The sequence below is a fragment of the Ursus americanus genome, chromosome 23, assembly GCF_024610735.1.
Source record: "Ursus americanus isolate L20-20 chromosome 23, mUrsAme1.1.p, whole genome shotgun sequence".
Lineage (NCBI taxonomy): Eukaryota > Metazoa > Chordata > Mammalia > Carnivora > Ursidae > Ursus > Ursus americanus.
In genome coordinates this window covers 45,381,798-45,402,139 of record NC_142149.1, presented here as the reverse complement: position 1 = coordinate 45,402,139, position 20,342 = coordinate 45,381,798, and the positions used below count along the sequence as shown (strand labels likewise).

General features: G+C 46.0%; 1 protein-coding gene across 1 annotated transcript in view; it reads left to right on the top strand.

Annotated features, from left to right (window-relative positions):
* Positions 1-20,342, top strand: part of ITGAE (integrin subunit alpha E) — a 64,630-nt gene that overhangs the window by 14,033 nt on the left and 30,255 nt on the right. Inside the window, exons 2-10 of the mRNA XM_087854694.1 lie at positions 5,915-6,035; positions 14,180-14,271; positions 15,738-15,805; positions 16,183-16,300; positions 16,521-16,649; positions 17,041-17,156; positions 17,798-17,949; positions 19,113-19,266; positions 19,839-19,989. Coding sequence (XP_087710820.1) covers positions 5,915-6,035; positions 14,180-14,271; positions 15,738-15,805; positions 16,183-16,300; positions 16,521-16,649; positions 17,041-17,156; positions 17,798-17,949; positions 19,113-19,266; positions 19,839-19,989 — 1,101 coding nt within the window. The remainder of the gene's footprint in view (positions 1-5,914; positions 6,036-14,179; positions 14,272-15,737; positions 15,806-16,182; positions 16,301-16,520; positions 16,650-17,040; positions 17,157-17,797; positions 17,950-19,112; positions 19,267-19,838; positions 19,990-20,342) is intronic.

The following is a 20,342-nucleotide window of genomic DNA, read 5'->3' as shown; positions in this document are numbered from 1 at the left end:
AAAAATATTTGTCTACCCCAGGGTCCTTTGTTTTCTCTTGAAAACATTATTGTTTCATTTTTCACATTCAGTCCATCTAAATCCACATTTCAACCCATCTGGAATTTGTGTGTGTGTGTGTGTGTGTGTGTGTGTGTGTGTGTGTGTGTGATTGTGAGAATAGTCAAGATTATTATTTTTTCAATATTGATATCCAAGTGACCCAGCACCATTTATTTAAAAACTCATTCTTGGGCACCTGGGTGGCTCAGTCAGTTAGGCGTCTGCCTTCAGCTCAGGTCATGGTCCCGGGGTCCTGGGATCAATACCCCGTCGGGCTCCCTGCTCGGAGGGGAGACTGCTTCTCACTCTCCCTCTGCCCCTCCCCCCTTCATGTTCTCTCTCTCTCTCTCCATCTCTGAAATAAAATATTTTAAAAAAATAAAAAATAAAAATAAAAAATCCTTCTTTCCTCACTGTTCTTCACTGTCGCCTTTGTCATAAAACAGGTGCTCACTCTCTGTTCCATTGGTCTGTCTGCCCTGTGATAGTGTAATTCCGTCTTAACTATAACTTTGTAACATCTTGATAGATGACAGTGTGTTATCAAGTCCTACAAGTTTGTTATTCTCCCTTAAGAGTGCCTGACTATTCTTGTCCTATGCAATTTCATACAAAATTTTTAATTGGCTTGTTAACATACCTCCTCCCCCCCAAATAATTTGCTGGGATTTTGATTAGGATTCTACTGAAGCTATAAACTCGGTACAGTGATAACTGGCAATACTGAGTCTTCCCTTCATGAACATGATGTATTCCTCCATCTGTTTAGCTCTTTAATCTCTCCTAATCTTTTGTTTTCAGCATAGAGGTTTTCATGTTTTTAGTTAGACTTCTTTTTAAGCATTTGATTTCTCTGTCTTTTGCTAATGGCATCTTTAAAAACTGTTCACTCTGTATTTGATCATTGATGGTATATAGAAGTACAGTGGTTCTTTGTATACTGCCTCTGTATCCAGTAACCTTGCTAAAGGCTCTTGTTAATTTTCAGTGTTTGGCTGTGGGTCTGTTGGCTTTCTCAATCTACTTAATCATTTCATCTGCAAATAATGGCAGTTTTATTTTTTCCTTTTTAATCTTTATGCTCTGTATTTTATTTTTTCTTATTGCTCTAAGTCCTCCGGTAAAATGTTGAGTAAAAGTGGTGAGAGCGGTGACCCTTGTCTCATTCCTGATTTTAGGGAAAGTTTTCAGCAACTCACCAATAAGAATGATGTATGCTGAAGGGTTTTGGTGGGTATTCTTGATCAGATTAAGGAAACACTTTCTACTCTGGTTTACTGTGATTTTTTATCACAAACCAGTACGAGACTTTATCAAATGCCTTTTTCCTGCATCTATCATAGTGATCATATGATTTTTTTCTTTTTTTTTTCCCCTGTTAATATAATAAATAAATCATTATCAAATGTCAAACCACCCTTCCATTCCTGAAATAAACTCAACTTGGTTGTGATGTATTCTGCTTTTTATATGTCACCAGATTTGATTTGCTAATATTTTGCTTAGGATTTCTGCATCTATGTCCAAGAGAGAGATCAATTGTCCTTCCTTGTATTGCTCCTGTCAGGTTTTTTCTGATTTTTGTTTGTTTGTTTGTTTGTTTTTTAAATCTTTGCTCTTGTCAGGTTTTAATATCAATGTTATTCTGGCCCCATAAAATGATTGGTAAGTGTTCTCTCAATTCTGTTCTCTGGAACAGTTTGTGTAAGATTGGTATTTCTTCTTTAAATGTTTGGGAGAGTTTTCAGTGAAGCCATCTGTGCTTGGAGTTCTTCCTAAGGTTTTTAAAAATCAATTTAATTTCTTTGATGAAGATTATTCAACTTGCACTTTTCTCATTAGTTTTGGTAAATCTTTATTTCAAGGAATTTGCCTATTTCAACAAAACTGTGAAGCGTAGTGGCATAAAATTGTATATACTATCCTCTTATTATTTCTTCAATGTCTTAGGATCTATTCTGATGTCCTCTTTTTCATTCATATTGGTAATTTGTATGTTCTCTCTCTCTTTTTTTTTTCTTGATCAGTGTTGCTAGGGGTTTCTCAGTTTTATTAACGTTTTTTATTTTTTTTAAAGACTTTATTAACCTTTTTTAAAAACAAATTTTAGCTTTGTTGATTTTCTCTACTGTAAGTTAGTTTTCTGTTTCATTGATATATGCTCATATCTTTATTCCTTCCTGGACTTTCTTTGGGTTTGATTTGCTCTTCTTTTACCTTTTTGAGATGGAAGCTTAGATAATTGATTTTTACCCTTTCTTCCTTTTTAATGTAAGCACTTGAGGCTGTCCATTTCCTCTAAGCACTGCTTTAACTGTTTCCCCTAAGTTTTGGTTTGTCATATCTTAATTCTCATTTAGTTCAAAATATTTAAAAATTTCCACTGTGATTTCATTTTTGACTCTAGGTTATTTAGAAGTGCATTGCTTAATTTCTGAGAAGCTCAAGTTTTTTTAGTTTTCTTTTTGTTATTGGCTTCTAATTTAATTCCACTATAATCAGAGAACATATTCTGAATTATTTCAATTCATTGAAATTTATTGAGGCTTGCTTTTTGACGTAGCATTTGTTCAATTTTGGCAAATGTTTCATGTGCATTTGAAAAATGCTTATTTTACCATTATTGGGTACAGTGTTCTATTAATCAGGTCAATTTTGTTAATTGTATTGTTCATACCTTATATATCCTTACTGATATTTTCATAGCTTATATGAAAGATTGTTAAAGCATTAAAGTCTCCCATTTTGGTTGTGGATTTTTGTGTTTTTCCTTTTATTCTGTCAAATTTTTAATATGCTTTGAAGTGATGTTATTGGATACATACAGATTTTATATTGGTAAACGAAGAGCAGTAATTTGTACATATATATTTCTTTGTCGTCCTTATATAAAAGTCTGTAAACCTATCCATTGCCTAATGATTTTAATTTGTTTTTAAAATCTCTACTGCTAAGTGAAAGCCATTAATTAGAAAAAATATTTCCATTAATTTTATTGGAAAAACTGGTTCATTCCATCCAGCGAAATACTCACAGTTTTTACTGATGGAAAAATTTATTAATTGGCCAATAAAACAAGTTTATACTAAAAAAATAATTTGAATATAAAAATACAATTTATATATACAACTAATTGCAATAAAGATTTATTTTCCTTATTAAAAGAGGAAATGAAGACTTCATGATGAGTAGTGGAAGATAGTTGTGAGGGAGTCATTATTAAGAAAGGTACATTTTTCCTTCTGCGCCATTTCTTCACTGTTTCTTCAGTCTTTTGGGTACTCATGATCATCTTGTATTCAAACTCCCTTTAAAGTTATAGCACAGAAAAATACATTGAGGGTAAAATAAATACCAATCTGAAAGCACTTCAGAATACATGAAATAGCTTATGCACTTAACAGACTGCAGAATCACAGAAGCCACTATCTCTTCAGCCCCTTCAATCGGCACGTATATGCAAAAACAAAGCATTTTGGGTTTGTCCAAACAAGGCAAGCAGCGCACGTTTGTTTCCTATGATGTTGTTAAGCTAGGAACTGTTTTATTAAGAAAATTAGTGAGTCTGTTTTTGCTTGAAAGTGTGATGTCAGAGCGTCATTCCTTATAGCATGTTTATGTGGTGTATTTAGGGCTGGAAAAGTCATTGTACCATCATAAAAAAAAGGAGTGTTTTCCAAAAACACTTTGGAAAGTAGCTTTTCAAGAGCTACTGCAAGAATTTGTTCATCGAACAGTAGTTGAACAGATGAGCTCTGTACACTGAACTTCACCTTGCCCTTTTTCTATGTAAATATACATTAGAGTTTTTACAGTGCAGTGGCGTGGTCAGACCATACTTTTAAGAATTCTTTCTGCCGCTTGGTATGGAGAGGATGTATTCAGAGGGACAAGACTTGGAAGAGAAAGGTCGGGAGACGAGTGAATGTATCCAAGCAGGAGACAATGAGGTCCGTAGGGCAGAACAGCATCCCAGTAGAGGCCCAGATGCATATGGGAATTCTGAGAATGATAAAGGTGGTACTGCAAATCTATGCAGATAAGATGAGCTATTCAAGAAATAATATTGGGACAATGTCATTTGTGGGAAGAAAAAGTAAAAGCTGGATTGCTATTTTACTCCATACACAAAAATAAAGTATAGAAGGATCAAATATTTAAGTATAAGAAGTGAAACAAAAAAACCCCCAAAAATATAGAGGAAAATGGGAGTGAACTTAAAAAAAATAATCACTGAATGCATGACATAAAACTCAAGAGTCATAAATAAAAAATGACTACATACAAACTAGAGATGTGGGGAAAGATGCAAGTCAAATAAATAGCTCAGTGAGAAACAATATCTTTAACAAATTGATAATTTCTTTTGGATTCAAAAAGCTCTTACAAATTAATAAGAAAGCAGTAAATACTTCATACGAATGGATAATGTATATGAATAGACAGTAAACGACTTAAAATAAAAGGCTTGACCTTACTCATAATTTAAAAATATATTTTGGAATAAAATGATAAGATACTCTTTCAAAACAAGGACGAAAAGGTCTGCACACAGCTCAAGCAGCACTGTAGGGAAACAGGCCTTTTCCTATTCTGTTGTTGTAGTATGAATTGGCACGGCCTCTATGGGGGGCAATCTGTCGATATCAATTTTTCCTCATACCTTTTCAGTGAAAAATTTCAAATAGACAAAAAAGTTTAAATAATTGTGCAGTAGAAAAGTATATTCTACACTTAGATTTTACAACTGTCAACATTTTGTTATGTTTGCATTTCCACATATATATCCTATATATAAACACTTATCTGTATCTCCATCTTCATCTATCTGTCCATCCATCCATCACGCCATCTTGAATTCTGATGCGTTTCAAAGTAAACTGCAGATACTGGTACACTTTATCCCTACATATTTCAGCACACGTATGAACTAGAGTTCAGTGTTTGTATACGGTTCTTTTTTGCAGGAAAATTTACCTTCTGTGAAATGCACAAATTTTAAGTTGACCATTCAGTGTGTTTTTGACAAATGCACACATTTTGCATTCCAAATTCCTATCAAGATCCAGGATATTTCCCTCAGCCTACGAAGTTTCTTCCTGTTCCTTCCCAGTGAAGACCCATCCCCGTACTCCCAGGAAATATTTTTCTACTATAGGTCAGTTTTGCCGGTTCTAGAACGTCATGTAAATGGAATTATACAGTAGCTACTCCTTCATGTAAAGCTTCTTTCACGAGCATAATGATTTTGGTGATTTACCCATCTTGCTGTGTGCGTCAATTGCTCATTCCTTTTTACTCCTGAGTAGTATTCCATTGTATGAATATACCAGTCAGTTTATCCCTTCCCCAGTTGATGAACATTTGGGTTGTTTCCCGTTGGAACTACTACAAATAAAGCCTCTGTAAACATTCTTGTACATGTTTGAAGACATGGTGTCTCTTGGGTCACTTGATGAAGGGTCATAGATAGAATGTATGTACATCTTCTCCCTGGGGCTCATGGTCTGTTTTAACTTTGGTACAAGACCCTGTCATGAGTATGTGCTATCTGACAGGTACAGAAAGTGCATAGTGGGAGGTGTGAGAAAGTGGGACGTACTTCTAGGGGAGAACCAGGGAAGGCTTCCTGGAGGAGGAGGCCTTGGTGCTGACATGGTTTAGTAGGAGGATTGCGGGGGAAGGGGTCTGGGTCAGACATGCCTACGTTCCTGTCCTATTCCCACAGGAAAAAATCCTGGGAGTCTCACTTTTCTCATCTGTAAAATGGCAGTGATGACACCACAAAATGCGACTGAATGATGGGAGTCAAAGGTCCAGCCATGGCCTCAACAGGCACCTATTTTGTTAAATGTTCCTCTGTTCTCCACAGGCCTTGCTCCTCTGGTGGCCTTCAATGTGGATGAGGCCCAGATCTGGGTGACTCCTGAAGGAGACACACCCTATGTGCTCAGCTCCCTTCTGCACCAAGACTCCAGCACCAACCAGACCTGGTGAGTGGGGCCCAGCAGATGGGAGGCATAATTGAGGGTGCCTCGGGGGGGTCTGAACAAGCCCCAGAGAAGGGCTTGGCACCCCACCCGCACAATCTGGGGACAGTCTCCTTTCACTTTCAGAAGGGTGTACAGGAGAGAAGCTATGAGCTCCGGACCAATCCTCGCTGTCTTTACTGCTGGGGAGCGTGGCGCAGGATATGACCTCAAAACTATTTTAAAATAAAGTTTATTAAGGCTGTTTTGTCTCTTATAAAAGTAACACATGCTCAGTATAGAAATTTTGAGCAATGACAAAAATATCAGAGAAAAAATGGAAACTATGAGGCAACAGGGAATGTGGTTAAGAGGCAGGTTGTGGGTCTGGCAGCCATGGGTCAGTGACAGCTTTACTCCATACTTGTAGCAAGGTGCTCAACCCACAGCCTTTCCTTATCTCTATAGTAGGGGTAGAGATTTCCCTGCATCATGGGGCTGTTGCATAAGACTATTTGAGTTAATGCACATAAAGGATTTATTATCGTTTCTGGCCAAATTCAAGCTCACTAAACATTGCGTTTGTGTTTTTAAATCTCATCTGGGACACCTGGGTGGCTCAGTTGGTTAAGCATCTGCCTTTGGCTCAGGTCATGATCCCCGGGTCCTGGGATGGGGCCCCACCTTGGGCTCCCTGCTCAGCGGGGAGTCTGATTCTCTCTCTCTCTCCCTCTGCCCCTCCTTACTGCTCATTCTCTCTCTCTCAAACAAATAAATAAAATCCTAAAAAAAAAAATCTCATCTGTACCCACCCATTAGATAAGCCACAAATTTTAAATGTGGCAAAATTCTGTCGGTGAGGATGTGGGAACTTGTGGGGCTATAAATTGATATAACCAACTCGGAGAATAGTTTTACCATATTTGGTAATGTGGAAGATGACCTTGACCCAGCCATTCCACTCCCAGATGCCAACCTTAGAGGCATTCCCAGGTACATGTAAAGGTATTTATTGTAGCATTTCTTGGAATAGTGAAAGACTGGAAATGGCCCTCATTAGGAAAATGGAAGAAATAAGCTGTGAATCATAGACGATGCAATGTTAGAAGCAGGTCAAATGAATGAAATGAGCACAGTGGTTGTTAACCGGAATCACTCCTGAAACGTAAGGTGAACACAGCGGTCGTAGGATGATACATACAATGGTGACTAACCCAACGAGTATTTATATGGAGCGCTGACTGTGTGCCAGACCCTGAAGATACAGCAGGAAACAAAGTAGACCAAAGTTCTTATGCTCAGGGGAGATATACAACGAACAAGCAAGCAAAATATGTATTGTATCGGATGGTGATAGAGGGGATATGCGAATGGAGAAACATGTCTTTAGTTTTGTCCCTTATTGTCACCAAAATGACTTGTAGAGCTGCTTTGTTCTGAAGCCAGGATCCAGTCAAAGTTCATGTGTCCCATATTGTTGTGTCTCGTTAGTCTCTTTTAATCTAGAGAAATTTTTCCTTTCCTTTTTGTTCATAATTGTCATATGGCTTTCTCCGCGCTTGCTGTGATCCAGCCCTGCTCGCGCGGTGCCCCAGGCCAATCCCCTCCCCATCCCACTGCTCTGCTTCTAGTCAGGGTTTTTTTCTTACCCAGCACGCATGAGCCATGAGCCCAGCATGCAGACAGGCTTTGGGGCAGGGCCAGATGAGGAGCTCAAGGTTTCTGGCTGAGCGGAGCTCCCCATCTTCCAAGTTGAGTATCGCAGAAGCTCTGTTTGGTGGCAGACAGGTGGGCAGTAGCAGCTCCTGAGGCAGCCTTATAGCCCTGGGCCATGACCCCAGCAGCCAAGCATGCTTGGACCACTTGCTACACTATGGTTTCCTCAATGTACAGTGAAGAAGCAGGTGACCATGTAGGTGGGCAGGGCAGGGTCAGTTTGCTCATCCATTCACACATTCAGCAAGCATCGACTCAATCACAGGCAAAGTGTGGGGATAAAATAGTGAAAGAGGCACTGTCCCTGCCCTCACGGAACCCCTCGGCTCATGACGGAGACCGACGCGGCAGGCGGTGACAAGGGCGATGGCTGCTGTGCTAGGAAGTCTAGGGCACTTTGGAGACATAGAGGCAGGTGTGGGCAGGGTAGGCATCAACCCTGGGACTGAGAAGATGAGTAGGAGTTAGTGTGAGAAGGCAGGAGAGGGGTATGCCCCAGCTGAGAGCAGTGTGGTGAGAAGCCTGGAAGCCAGGGTGAGCAAACCAAGGAACAGAAACTGTCAGGAGGTTGAAGCTGAGTATAATGAGCAGTAAGTTGGGAGAGGTGGATGGTGCCTGGTTACCTAGGCACCAAGGGTTTGAGGAGCTAGGAATGTTTGAAGCAGGAACGGGTGGTGGGAAGGTTGTTAGCAAGTTTTTGTCTGCAGGAAGATGAATTAAAGGTCAGTGTCTGTTGTGTTTTTTGTTGTTGTTTTGGTAAAATTTTATGGACATTTGCCACATAGAAAAATGCACCCATCATAAGTGTGTAGCTCAGTGAATGTTTGCAGTGAACCACTATGTAAGCAGCACCAGATGAAGACGCAGAACATTACCAGCCTCAGGACACCCGGGCGCCTCAGTCAGTTAAGTGTCTGCCTTCTGCTCAGGTCTGATCCCAGGGTCCTGGGACTGAGTCCCGCATCGGGCTCCCTGCTCAGCGGGGAAACTGCTTCTCCCTCTGCTCCCCCTGCTTGTGCGTGATCTCTCTGACAAATAAACAAATAAAATCTTTAAAACAACAACAACAACAACATTACCAGCCTCACTTAAACCCCCTCTAGCCTGGCGTTCCCTTCTAGGCACATCCCCTGCCCAGAGTTAACCAGTGCTCCCTGGATTAGTTCTGCCTGTTCTCGAACTTATAAATGAGGCATGCCGTTATGTGTCTGTTATGTCAGGCTCCTCTTCCTCAATATAGTCTGTGAATTTTGAATGTGGTATTGCCTGAGACAATGGTACTTACTCTCATTGCTCTGTCTTCCATTGTGTGAACAGTGCTGACGATGGGCATTTGGGCAGTTTCCTTGGACAAATTATACTGCTTTCGTTGGGCAGGTGTACTTCCTTTGATCAGGCATGTGCCCCGCAGTGGAATTGCTGGATCATGACTTATGCATTGGGCCAACATTTTGTTTTCCAAACTTGAAGTGCATGAGTGTTCTGGTTGCTCCCCATGGTCGTGAAAGCCAGGTGTTAATCCCAGTTATTTGTGACAATCCCTTGCCCAGTCCCCTCCCACCAGTACCCCAGCAGGACCCTCTCCAGCTCCAGGCCCCCTGCCTCAGAAGCCAAGGTGAAAGGACATGGTGGATGAGAGGATTTTGAAGCCCCCGGAGCAGAAGGCTCTGAGTCCACCACCGGGTGCAAGAAGAGCCCAGCTGGGGTCATGAAAACCTCCCTGAACACCTGCTGAAGCAGAGGGGGCTCGTGGGAGGATGTGGTGGGAGGAACTTCTGGGTTCCTGCCACAAATAGTGAAGCCCAAGACCACGGGCCTGCCGTGCTGAGCAGGAAATGCGCTGCTGGCCGCCCCAAGGCCACAGAGAGCGAGCGGAGGAGGCTAGGCGCCCTGTGAAAGGGTGATGTGTCCCTCTCACTCCCTTGTGCTGTTTCTCCCTACTATAGAACAGCCAGGGCTGACAGCATCATGGGATTCGTTGCTGCAGGGTGAAATGAGTGGAACATAATAAAGGCCTTCCACACCTGAAACTAATATAACACTGTAAATTATACTTCAATAAAAATGCAAATGAAGCCATAAAAATAAATTTTAAAAAATGATGATAAAACCTGGGGGAGGGGTGCCTAGGTGGCTCAGTCAGTTAAGCGTCTGCCTTCGGCTCAGGTCATGATCCCAGGGTCCTAGGATGGGGCCCTGAGTGGAGTCCGGCTCCCTGCTCAGCAGGAAGCCTGCTTCTCCCTCTCCCTCTGCCTGCCACTCGCCTTGCCTGTGCTCTCTCTTTCTCTGTCAAATAAATAAATAAAATCTTAAAAAAAAAAAAAAAAAAAACTTGGGGGAAAAGGAAGAAGGCCTTCTCCTGGGAGGTCTGGGATTAGACTCAGAATGGACCCAGGTTAGAGGTGGGTGAAGGCAGGAGATGGACTGCTTCTAGCCCAGGGTAAATAGGGTCCCTGGGGCTGTCAGCTGATGGTGGGCTTGGTTATTGTTAGTCAGTCATTCAGTCAACAAACCTGGAGATCAAGAGACTACCCATCATGGAGGGTAAAATGGGTGGGCAACAGAGGCAGCTCAGACGGGGCCCCAGGCCTCAGCACTGCACGACCGATGTGAGTGGCAGCCGTGGGTTCTGCAGCCGTACACGGTAGTCTCTTGAGAACTCACAGTCTAGGTGAGTATAGGGCTGGGTTCCAGTAGTCAGGGCTACCTGGAGGGCGTAGAGGGGGTCACGTTCCTCCGTTTGGGAAGACTTCCTGAGGATCTGGCGTTTAGGATGACTGTTGGCAGGAAAAGGAGGTGGGGAGGAAATCGCTCGGACAACGGCCTGAAGGAGGAAGGAGAGCCGAGACTGCTCAGGCCTGGACCTACCCCACCAAAACATGATCTGGAGTGGAGACTAGTTCTGACCCCACCTTTATGGGGGAGAGGGAATGAGGTGCTAGACTGAGGGCCGAGGCGCAGGCTGGGGAGGAGTCTGGAGCAGAGGAAGGGTTGCTGAGCAGGCGACCTATTTTGAGAGCTCAGCTGCAGAGCCCACAGAGCTGCCCCTCTGCTCTTCAGCCCTGCCCCACATTAGCTCCCTTACCCGCTGCCTGGGCTGTCATTCAGTCAATATTTAACCATACTTACTGAGCCCCAGCTCTGTGCCAGTCATTCTTCCATGCTCTGGAAATAATATGGTAAACAAGATTAGACAAGATCCTCGAGGAACTTAGGTCTAGTGGGGGAGACAGATAACAAGCACATAAGCAAGTAAAGAGGATACTATCAGATGTAACAAGTTCCGAAAAGGAAATAAAACAGAGAGACATGAAGCAGAGTATCTGTGTTGTGAGGTGGGGCTGGCTGGAGAAAGCATTTATGAGAAGGTGACAGGCAAGGCCAGGAGATGAAAATGAGCCAGCCTTGGGGAGGGAAAGGCAGGGCTTCCGGGCAAAGGGCACAGTAAGGCAGAGGGTGAGGCAGGCAAGAACTGGGGCTATCAAAAGAAGGGGCTGGAACAGAAGCCAGCCAGGGTGGAGCGTAAAGAAATGGGGAGAGGAGGGCTCCTGGGTGGCTCAGTTGCTTAAGTGACTGCCTTTGGCTCAGGTCATGATCCCGGAGTCATGGTATCAAGTCCCGCATCGGGCTCCCTGCTCAGTGGGAAGTCTGCTTCTCCCTCTGACCCTCTCCCCTCTCATGCTCTCTCTCACTCACTCTCTCCCTCTCTCAAATAAATAAATAAAATCTTAAAAAAAAAAAAAAGAAATGGGGAGATGAGGTCTCAGAGTCAGGAAGGGGCTAGACCGGCAAGGCCCACTGGGATGCATCAAGGAGTATGGACTCCTAGTTTCTTTTTTTTTTTTTTAAGATTTTATTTATTTATTTGACAGAGACAGCCAGCGAGAGAGGGAACACAAGCAGGGGAAGTGGGAGAGGAAGAAGCAGGGTCCTAGCGGAGGAGCCTGATGTGGGGCTCAATCCCATAACGCTGGGATCACGCCCTGAGCCGAAGGCAGACGCTTAATGACTGCGCCACCCAGGCGCCCCTGGACTCCTAGTTTCTAAGTGCATGGGAGGCTACTGAAGCAGGGGAGTGACGTGGTATAAACTATAAGGGTAAATTTCAAAAACTAACACTACCAGTTAAGAGGCTCTTATCATACCCCAGGCAAGATGCCGGTGGCCAGGTTGTTGATGGGGAAATGCAGAGAAGAGATGCTCTATAGATATAATTTGGAGGAAGAATCCATAGGGCTTCCCGATGGACTTGATGCAAGGACGAGTGAAAAGATGAAGCAAACAAAGGTGCACCCGGTGTCAGGCTTTATAATGGAGTGGTTGGTGCTACCATCTACTGCCTCGGGGAAAACGGAAAAGCACAGGCTTGAGGCACCTGGGTGGCTCAGTCATTAAGCATCTCCCAGGGTCCTGGGATCAAGCCCCGCATTGGGCTCCCTGCTCGGCTTCTCTCCCTCCTGCTCCCCCTGCTTGTGTTCCTTCTCTCTCTCTCTCTCTCTGTCAAATAAATAAATAAAATCTTAAAAAAAAAAAAAAGAAAGAAAAGAAAAAAGAAAAGCACAGGCTTGGGAGGACAAGACCCTAAGTTCTGTTTGGACAATCTAAAGTTTGAGATGCCTATTAGACAGGGGGCAGATAATCATTGTATTTGTTTCCTATTGCTGCTGTAACAACCACAAAATTAGTGGCTTAAAACAACACAAATTTATTATCTCACAGTTCTGGAAGTCAGAAGTCTAAAATGGGTCTAAATAGGCTAAAATCAAGGCGTGTTAGCAGGGCTGCGCTCCTTCTGGTGGCTCACGGGGAGAACCTGTTTCCTCACCTTTTTCAGTTTCTAGAGGCTAACCACATTCCTTGGCTTTTGGCTTCTTCTTCCATCTTTAAAATCGCAGTGTATCATCTTCAAATCTTTCTGACTCTGACCCTCTTGCCTTCCTCTTATAAGGACCCTTGTGATTACATTGGGTCCACCTCACTAATCCAGAATAACTTCCCTTATTTCAAGATCCGTAACTTAATCAAATCTACAAAATCCATTTGGCCACAAAAAGTCACATAGTCACAGGTTCTGGGAATTAGGACATGGACATCTGGGGTGGTGGTGCATTTCCTACAGCTATTTCCTATTTTCTACAGCTATGCTGGTCTGAGTTCTGGTGGAGGGATCCTAGGGCCACAGAATTTCAGCATTTACAGGTGTATTGAAGCCATGGGATTGGAGGGGATCACTAGGGAGAATGTGCTGGCAAGGAAAACCAAGCCCCAAGTCTCCAGCAACATTTAGAAGTTAGTGAAGAAGCCAACAGAGGAGTCTGAGGAGTATTGAGAGAGGTAGGGGGAAATCAAGAAGAAAGTATTTCAAGGAGGGGATGGCCACATGTCCAGGGCTGCTGAGAGGTTGAAGAAGATGAGGACAGAGAGCTGTCCATTAGATTTGGCTCATGGGGGACTGCCGTTGACCTTGACAATAGCCATATCAGAAGGTGCAATCAGCTTGGGGTGGGTTAAGCTGGGGGTAGGGCATGTATACAGGTGTAGACTTTATTATTATTCTTAATCCATGGAGATAAGTAAATGATCTATTTCATAATTATAATAGAGTGATAGGAAGTGAGGAAGGGGAGATGGTACCTCATTCCTGCCACCCAACCCACCATAGCTGCATCATGACCTTTTGAAAGTACAGATGAATATCCCCTATTATAAAGTCCTCCGTGGCTTCCTACTGTCCTCAGCACAAAGACCTTGGAACTGGTTCACTGTTACCAAGCCCAGCCTCGGGGCCCCTTCCTTAATACCCCCTACTCACAACCCAACCCCTAGGATGTGGAGCTCATTCCCTGTCTTGAGGCAGTTCTCCCTGGGCAGTGTGGTTAATGAGAATGCTTAGGCTGACGCTGGACTCTGCTATCTCCCTGGGCTTGGATTGAGGAGCAGTTTGCCATTGGGAATCATATCTCTGGAGGCTGCCTTATGTGGCTAAGGCCCTCCCTGCTCAAACCTCCATTTCTGACTGACCCATAGGATAGGAGCACCAACATGCTCTTCTCAGGAAATACTATCACTGAGGCCAGGTGGGGCAGTTCCCACTAGGAAGACAGCACTGCTCCCCACAGAGCCAGCCGTCCTGCCGATGGCCTCCTGGCACCTACCCACCCTTGCCCCAAAGAGCAGAGAGTCCATTTACCATCAATACCGCCCCCCCCTTTCTGTCAGGCAGACGCATTTAACCATTTCCCACCTGGAGCCGTATAAGGTAAATGGTGAGTAAATGCCTTCTACATAACGCAGAATCTGCCGTCTCGGCTGGGAGTCTGCCTGGATCTCCACCATTAGTTTTCCAGATAGAGAGCCTGTGGATCTGGACTGGGAAGATTGTGTCTGGGCAGGCAGAAAGGAGAAGGGAATGATTGGCCAGCCCAACTTTGCTGTCTACCTTTCCAACTCAGGCTCCTGGTCACCGGCTCTCAAACCAAGGGGGAAGCAGGCCTCCTGCATCGCTGTTCCCTCATCCAAGATGAGATCTCCTGCAAACAAGTAGGTAAGTCTACCTCAGCTCCAGGGAATGCTCCCAGAACCTCCTTCCGAGGAATCCCACTTATCTGGCCCAAGCCATTTGAACCTAGTCCAGTCCTTCGGCCCTAGACTCCACCCCTCCTCACCATAGCAGGCTTTCTATCCCAATGCCCAATCCCATCCCAACCCAACCCTAATTGCTAGCCCACCTTTCCAGACCCAGTTCTAACAAAAATGATACTTAAAATGTATTGAGTGCTCACCATGTGCCTGGCACTCTGCTAAATGCTTTGTTCACTTTTTTTTTTTAAGATTTTTATTTATTTATGTGACAGAGAGATAGCCAGGGAGAGAGGGAACACAGCAGGGGAGAGGGAGAGGAAGAAGCAGGCTCCCAGCCGAGGAGCCCGATGCGGGACTCGATCCCGGAACGCCGGGATCACGCCCTGAGCCAAAGGCAGACGCTTAACGACTGCGCCACCCAGGTGCCCCCAAATGCTTTGTTCACTTTAATCCTCAAAATTACACCATTGTATAAAAGAGAAGCTATAGTTCAGAGAAGTCCTTTGATTCCCAGTATGACTAAGTTCATACATCTAGCATTGGCAGCACCACAACTGGCAAACCCGATTCTATCAGATTCCAAAACCCAACCTGTCCCAACTCATTACACCTCAATGGAATCCAACCCTACCCCTCCCAAACTGTGGCCATCCTAGCATCTAGCATGGGGACTGGCATATGTTAGGCACTCAGTAAATGCCGTTTGAAAGAATGAATGAATGAACAAATGCATGGACCTAACTTACTCATTAACCAACTCTACCTATCCCACCCAGTCCAACTCAAGGCCTACATTTGCTGATGACCCCTCAACTGCGTATGGTAGAGTCCTTGTCTCTGTGAGAGACACAATGCTGAACAGCCTCACTCTCTGCATCAGAGGGGAGGCAGGCTGGCAGGGTAACTGGGTGACCCTATGGCTCAAAAATGCATCTCCTGAGGCTCTCAGTGTAGAGGGAAAGGAGTGAGCTACACTTTCTTGGGGGACAGTAAGAGTCCCCAGAGACAGAACTTTGGGAGTGGAGAGTTCATCGATCCATAGAGCCAGTCCTTTATATCTTGCACACCTCCCTGGTGCTGCACACACCCGCCAGCTAGTGCTTCTCTACCCTCCCGCCCCTCCAGATTGGGAGTCCCTGTAAGAAAAGCACCAGATCTGTTATTTCTAGATCCCTATCACCATCTGGCATGAGGCCAGGCAAAAAGCAGACATCACAGGGCTTTTGTTGAATGAGTCGGTGAATAAGTCTGGGGAATGGGCACTTTGCCCTGAGCGTGTCCAGGCCTGTGCTTGAAAGCCCCTCAACCAGCTTCTAGTGGCTGCTCTGAGTGGCCAACAGTTCCTAATGGGGCCCTGTGACATCTGACCTTGGCTGAAGTGTTGCTTCCCAGCATCCCTCCCTCCTTACCTGACCTTAACTGTTTCAGAGACTGTCCCCATCCCAAAGGGGAGGTACCAGGGAGTGACAGTTGTTCAGAACCACCACAGTGTTTTGGTGAGTATGCGTGAGGCGGGACGATGGAGGGCTTCAGGTAGGGTGGCACTAACCCTGTGGTTGACCGGTGTTGACACCAGTCTGACTGGTATATTCTCAGGGCTGAGCCCAGCTATCTCCTTGGTACCAACCCCAGGGCTGACCAAAGGCTCTGACCTAGGTACTCCATGTGATGCAGCACACTGACCCAGGTGCTTAACCTTGCTCTGACCCCAGCATGATTCCTACCCCTGCTGAGGGGTGAACAAAGTATTCCTACATCCTTTGCCTGGTTGATGAATTTGATTCTGGCATGGGAGTGATGGTGTCGCTGTGATTAGGGGGACTGTGCTGGAGGTGACCTAGGCTTTTCCCTCCCTTTCTCCCCTCTCCCTTAGATCTGCATTCAAGTGCTGGCGCAGCAGCCCCACAGCCTCAGCTCAGAACTCACAGGGACCTGCAGCCTATTATCCAACAACTTCCAAAACCACACCCAGGTCCACTTCTCCAACCTTGGTAAGGGTTGGACACTCACTGACCTTGGACAGCTCTGAAGAGATCTCCTCGGGTCTCTAAGAAGAAGCAGGGCAGACGTAGAGAGACACAAAGGCCCAGGGAGGGCAAGACAAGCCTAGGCTCCTGTGAAGGGACTCAGGGCAGAGTTAAGTGTGGGCCTACCTGGAGGTGAACAGGTAGGCTGTCTGACTCTGAGTTCTTCCGTGTGCATTTTTTAAAGAAAATCTGGATCCCAATGTACATATGGATGACAGAGACTGCTACAGGAGCAAGAAAGGCAGCACAGAGAAGCCAGCCAGGTGGCGCCGGGCTCTGAAGACCCAGGAAGACGAGGAGGAGGAGGCAGCTGGTGAGAAGAGGCAGATCTGGGTTGCTCCCAGAGGCTGTCAGAGCTGATCCCTAGGCTGGCGACCCCCAGGGGTGAGGTGTGCCTAGGTCTGGAAGATGGGGAGCAGTGGCTGGATTCTATAGACCTGGCCAGTCCCAGCTCTTCCCCCCTCCATATTACAGATGGGGAAACTGAGGCCTAAAGAACAGGAGCAATGGGAGTGACTCACTTAGCAAGTCAGAGTGAGCAGGCTCTGGCTCTCTCTGCCTCTGAGACAAAATCTTCAATCTTGGGAACTTTACTAACTTCCTCCCTGAACTGAGCCCCCAGAGCTTGAATGGGGTGGGTACCCTGCAGGGAGGTACATGCTGTCCTCACTGCTGCCTCAAATTCCATGCTCACTCCTGACCAGGCACTGAGATTGCCATCATCCTGGATGGCTCGGGAAGCATTGACCCCCCAGACTTCCAGAGAGCCAAAGACTTCATCTCCAACATGATGAGGAACTTCTATGAGAAGTGCTTCCAGGTGGGCTTCCCTAAGAGGTAGACTCACATGGTCTATCAGTTCTCCGTTGCTGTGAACAAACTACCTCAAAACAAAACCACCTATTTGCTCACAGTTCTGTGGTCCAGTTCTGTGGGCTGGGCTCAGCTGGGTGGTTCTTCTGCTGTTCTTGCCTGGAGTTAGTCCTGCAGCTGCAGACATCCTGTTGCTTGACTGGATGGCCTAAGATGACCTTACTTGTCTGGGCCATGTACCTCCAGCGGGCCAGCCCAACTTTTTCACAGCTACAGTGTTCCAAGAGGTCAAGACCCAATGCATGCATACACTTTTCAAGGTTCTGATTGTATCACATTTGCCAATGTCCCATTGGCCAAAGCTAGTCACATGACCAACCCCATAGTTGATACGTGGGAGGGGGACTACACAGAAACATGGTGTCATGGAGAAGTCTATGATTCACTGGGAGCCATTACTATCATAGCTTCCTCCATCTCTACTTGCTTAGAGATTTCCCTCTGCTTTAGCATCTCCTCCTGCCTGGAGGCAAGGAGAAATAAATGGATTCCTTTACTACTTCCAGGGGGAGACACCTAAGGGGCAGGGGGTGCTTTGGGCATGGCGATTCTGCCAACCTCCTCCCCGCCTCGGCTCCTCGTCTCTAGTGCAGCTTTGCGCTGGTGCAATACGGAGGAGTGATCCAGACTGAGTTTGGTCTTCGGGACAGCCAGGATGCGATGGCCTCCCTCGCCAGAGTCCAGAACATCACTCAAGTGGGGAAAGTCACCAAGACTGCTTCTGCCATGCAGCATGTCCTGTAAGTACGAGGGTAGTGGGACTTACCTGAGCACCTACTTCGTGCCAGCTCCTGGCCCTGCCCAGAGGCTCTGAGGCATCATGCCTGGAGAGGTGGCTGGATAGAGCTGTGAAGACGAGAGGGTCAGGTTCTAGCTCTTCCTTGGCTGAGGGGAACGTGAGGTCTTTCAGTCCAGCCCTGGCTGATGGATGACATCCCAAGACATCCTCCAAAAATTCCTCCAAAGACTCCTATTGTGTGCAGCAGTAGAGCACAGTGCTTACAGGTATGGGCTTCATGGCTGCCTGGGTTCAACCTCAGCTCCAGTTTGTACTACAGAGACCTCGGGTGAGTTGCCTAACCTGTCTGTGCTTCAGTTGCCTCACTTTTTCTTTTTTTGAGAGAGAGAGAGAGAACGAGCTCACCTGTGCAAGTGGGGTGGGTGGGTGGAGGGGGGCAGAGGGAGAGGAAGAAAGAATCTTAAGTAGGCTCCATGCCCCGTGCAGAGCACGATGTGGGGCTCGATCTCATGACCCTAAAATCATGACCTGAGCCAAAACGCTTCATGGACTGAACTACTCAGGAGCCCCAGGTGCCTCACTTTTAAAATGAGAATAAGTAGGGGCACCTGGATGGCCCAGCTGATTGAGTGACCGACTTGTGGTCCTGAGTTTGAGCCCCGTGTCAGGCTCTGTGCTCAGCAGAGAGTCTGCTTCAGATTCTCTCTCCATCTGCCCCAACCCTTGAGTGCACACTCTCTTTTTCTCACTCTCTCTCTTAAGAGAAACAATAAATTAATTGAGAATAATAATAGTACTTGTCTTATAGGATTTTGTGGGGCTAAATGGGTTAAAATATGTACAGTGCTTCCAACAGTGCCTGGCGCATAAGTACTATGTAAATATTAGCCACTATTATTAATATCATTATTATTCATGAGAGTAGACTGAAGTGCTGTTGATATGAACCTTTCTATGGGTGGAAGTGAGGGGCGAGGTGTGTCACAGCCTCCCCTCTACCTGGCCCTGCTGTATGTCAAAGGGGGGCTTTTTGGGTTTTTGTTCCCCATTTTGGAGGGCTTCTTAATCCTCTCCAATTCTAAAACAGGTCAGTGAAGAAAATTTCCCCAGAGCTCAGTATCCCTCTGGCAAAGTTCTCTTCTTCATTTACTGTCCCCTGCTTAGAGACAACATCTTCACGCCAAGCCATGGCTCCAGAAAAAATGCATCCAAGGTCATGGTGGTACTCACTGATGGGGATATATTTGAGGACCCACTCAACCTCACTACTGTCATCAGCTCCCCAAAGATGCAAGGTGTTGAGCGCTTTGCCATTGGGGTAAGAGCCAAGAGTGGGGGGTACCTCCTGACCCTGTGCAGCCTGGGGTGGAGAGGAGCCAGAGTTCCTGATAGGGGCTTCTGTAAACAGCTTACTCAAGTTTTACTCTATTCACACACACTCACGAACTACTCCCACTCCCTACATCCTGAACTTCCCCCATTACATACTGGGTGTTCCCACAGAGGGCTTGTTTCCCAGTGGTGGTCATAGCTCACTTGCCCAGCAGTGATGGGAAGAGCAGTGAACACTCAGGGATCCCAAAGAAAGGACATCAAGGAAGGTTCCTGGAGGAGATGGCACTGAGCTAAGTCTTGGAGGACAAATAGGAGTAGCTGACCTAGGGTGCAGGGGAGGCGGGAAGGGCTCTGCAAGCATGTGAGAATGAGCCTGGTGTGAGAAGGAAGGAGTGTGTGCAGGAGAACAGGGAGCAGGGAACGGAGGCAGGTGGTAGAGGGCCCTGAAGGCCAGCAGAAGGGTTCAGCCCTCTCCCTGGACCTCGAGAGCTCTTGGGGCTTGGGATCCATTCTGCTCTTGTGGTCCTGATCCACTGACTGAGGGCCTCTGTGCAGGTGGGAAAGGCATTTGAGAATAACAAGACCTACAATGAACTGAAGCTGATCGCCTCAGACCCTGATGACAGATATGCCTTCAAGGTGACCAACTACACAGCACTGGATGGACTGCTGAGCAAATTGCAGCAGAATATCATTCAGATGGAAGGTGAGGGCTCCGCGGGGCAGTCCCCTCAGCATCTGGCAGGAGGCTAAGCCCTGTGCTCCAGCCCCACTCTTGTCTTACCTCCATATGACTCTCTGGGCAACTCCCATCACTTCTCTGAGCCTCAGCTGTTCCGACTCTAAAAAGGCAACAATATCCCCAGCCCTCCTCACTTCCCCAGAATTCCCTGAAGCTCTGATGAGAAGCTCCTTCTGATGCTGGAGAAAGAAGGATGACTAGGGCATGGATCCCACTCCCAGGAGCTCACAGATGAGGAAATGGAGGCCCAGAAAGAGGGAGTGAGCTGCCCAAGCTTACTCTGCCAGTAGCTACTAAAGCAGGACCAGGTTTCCACT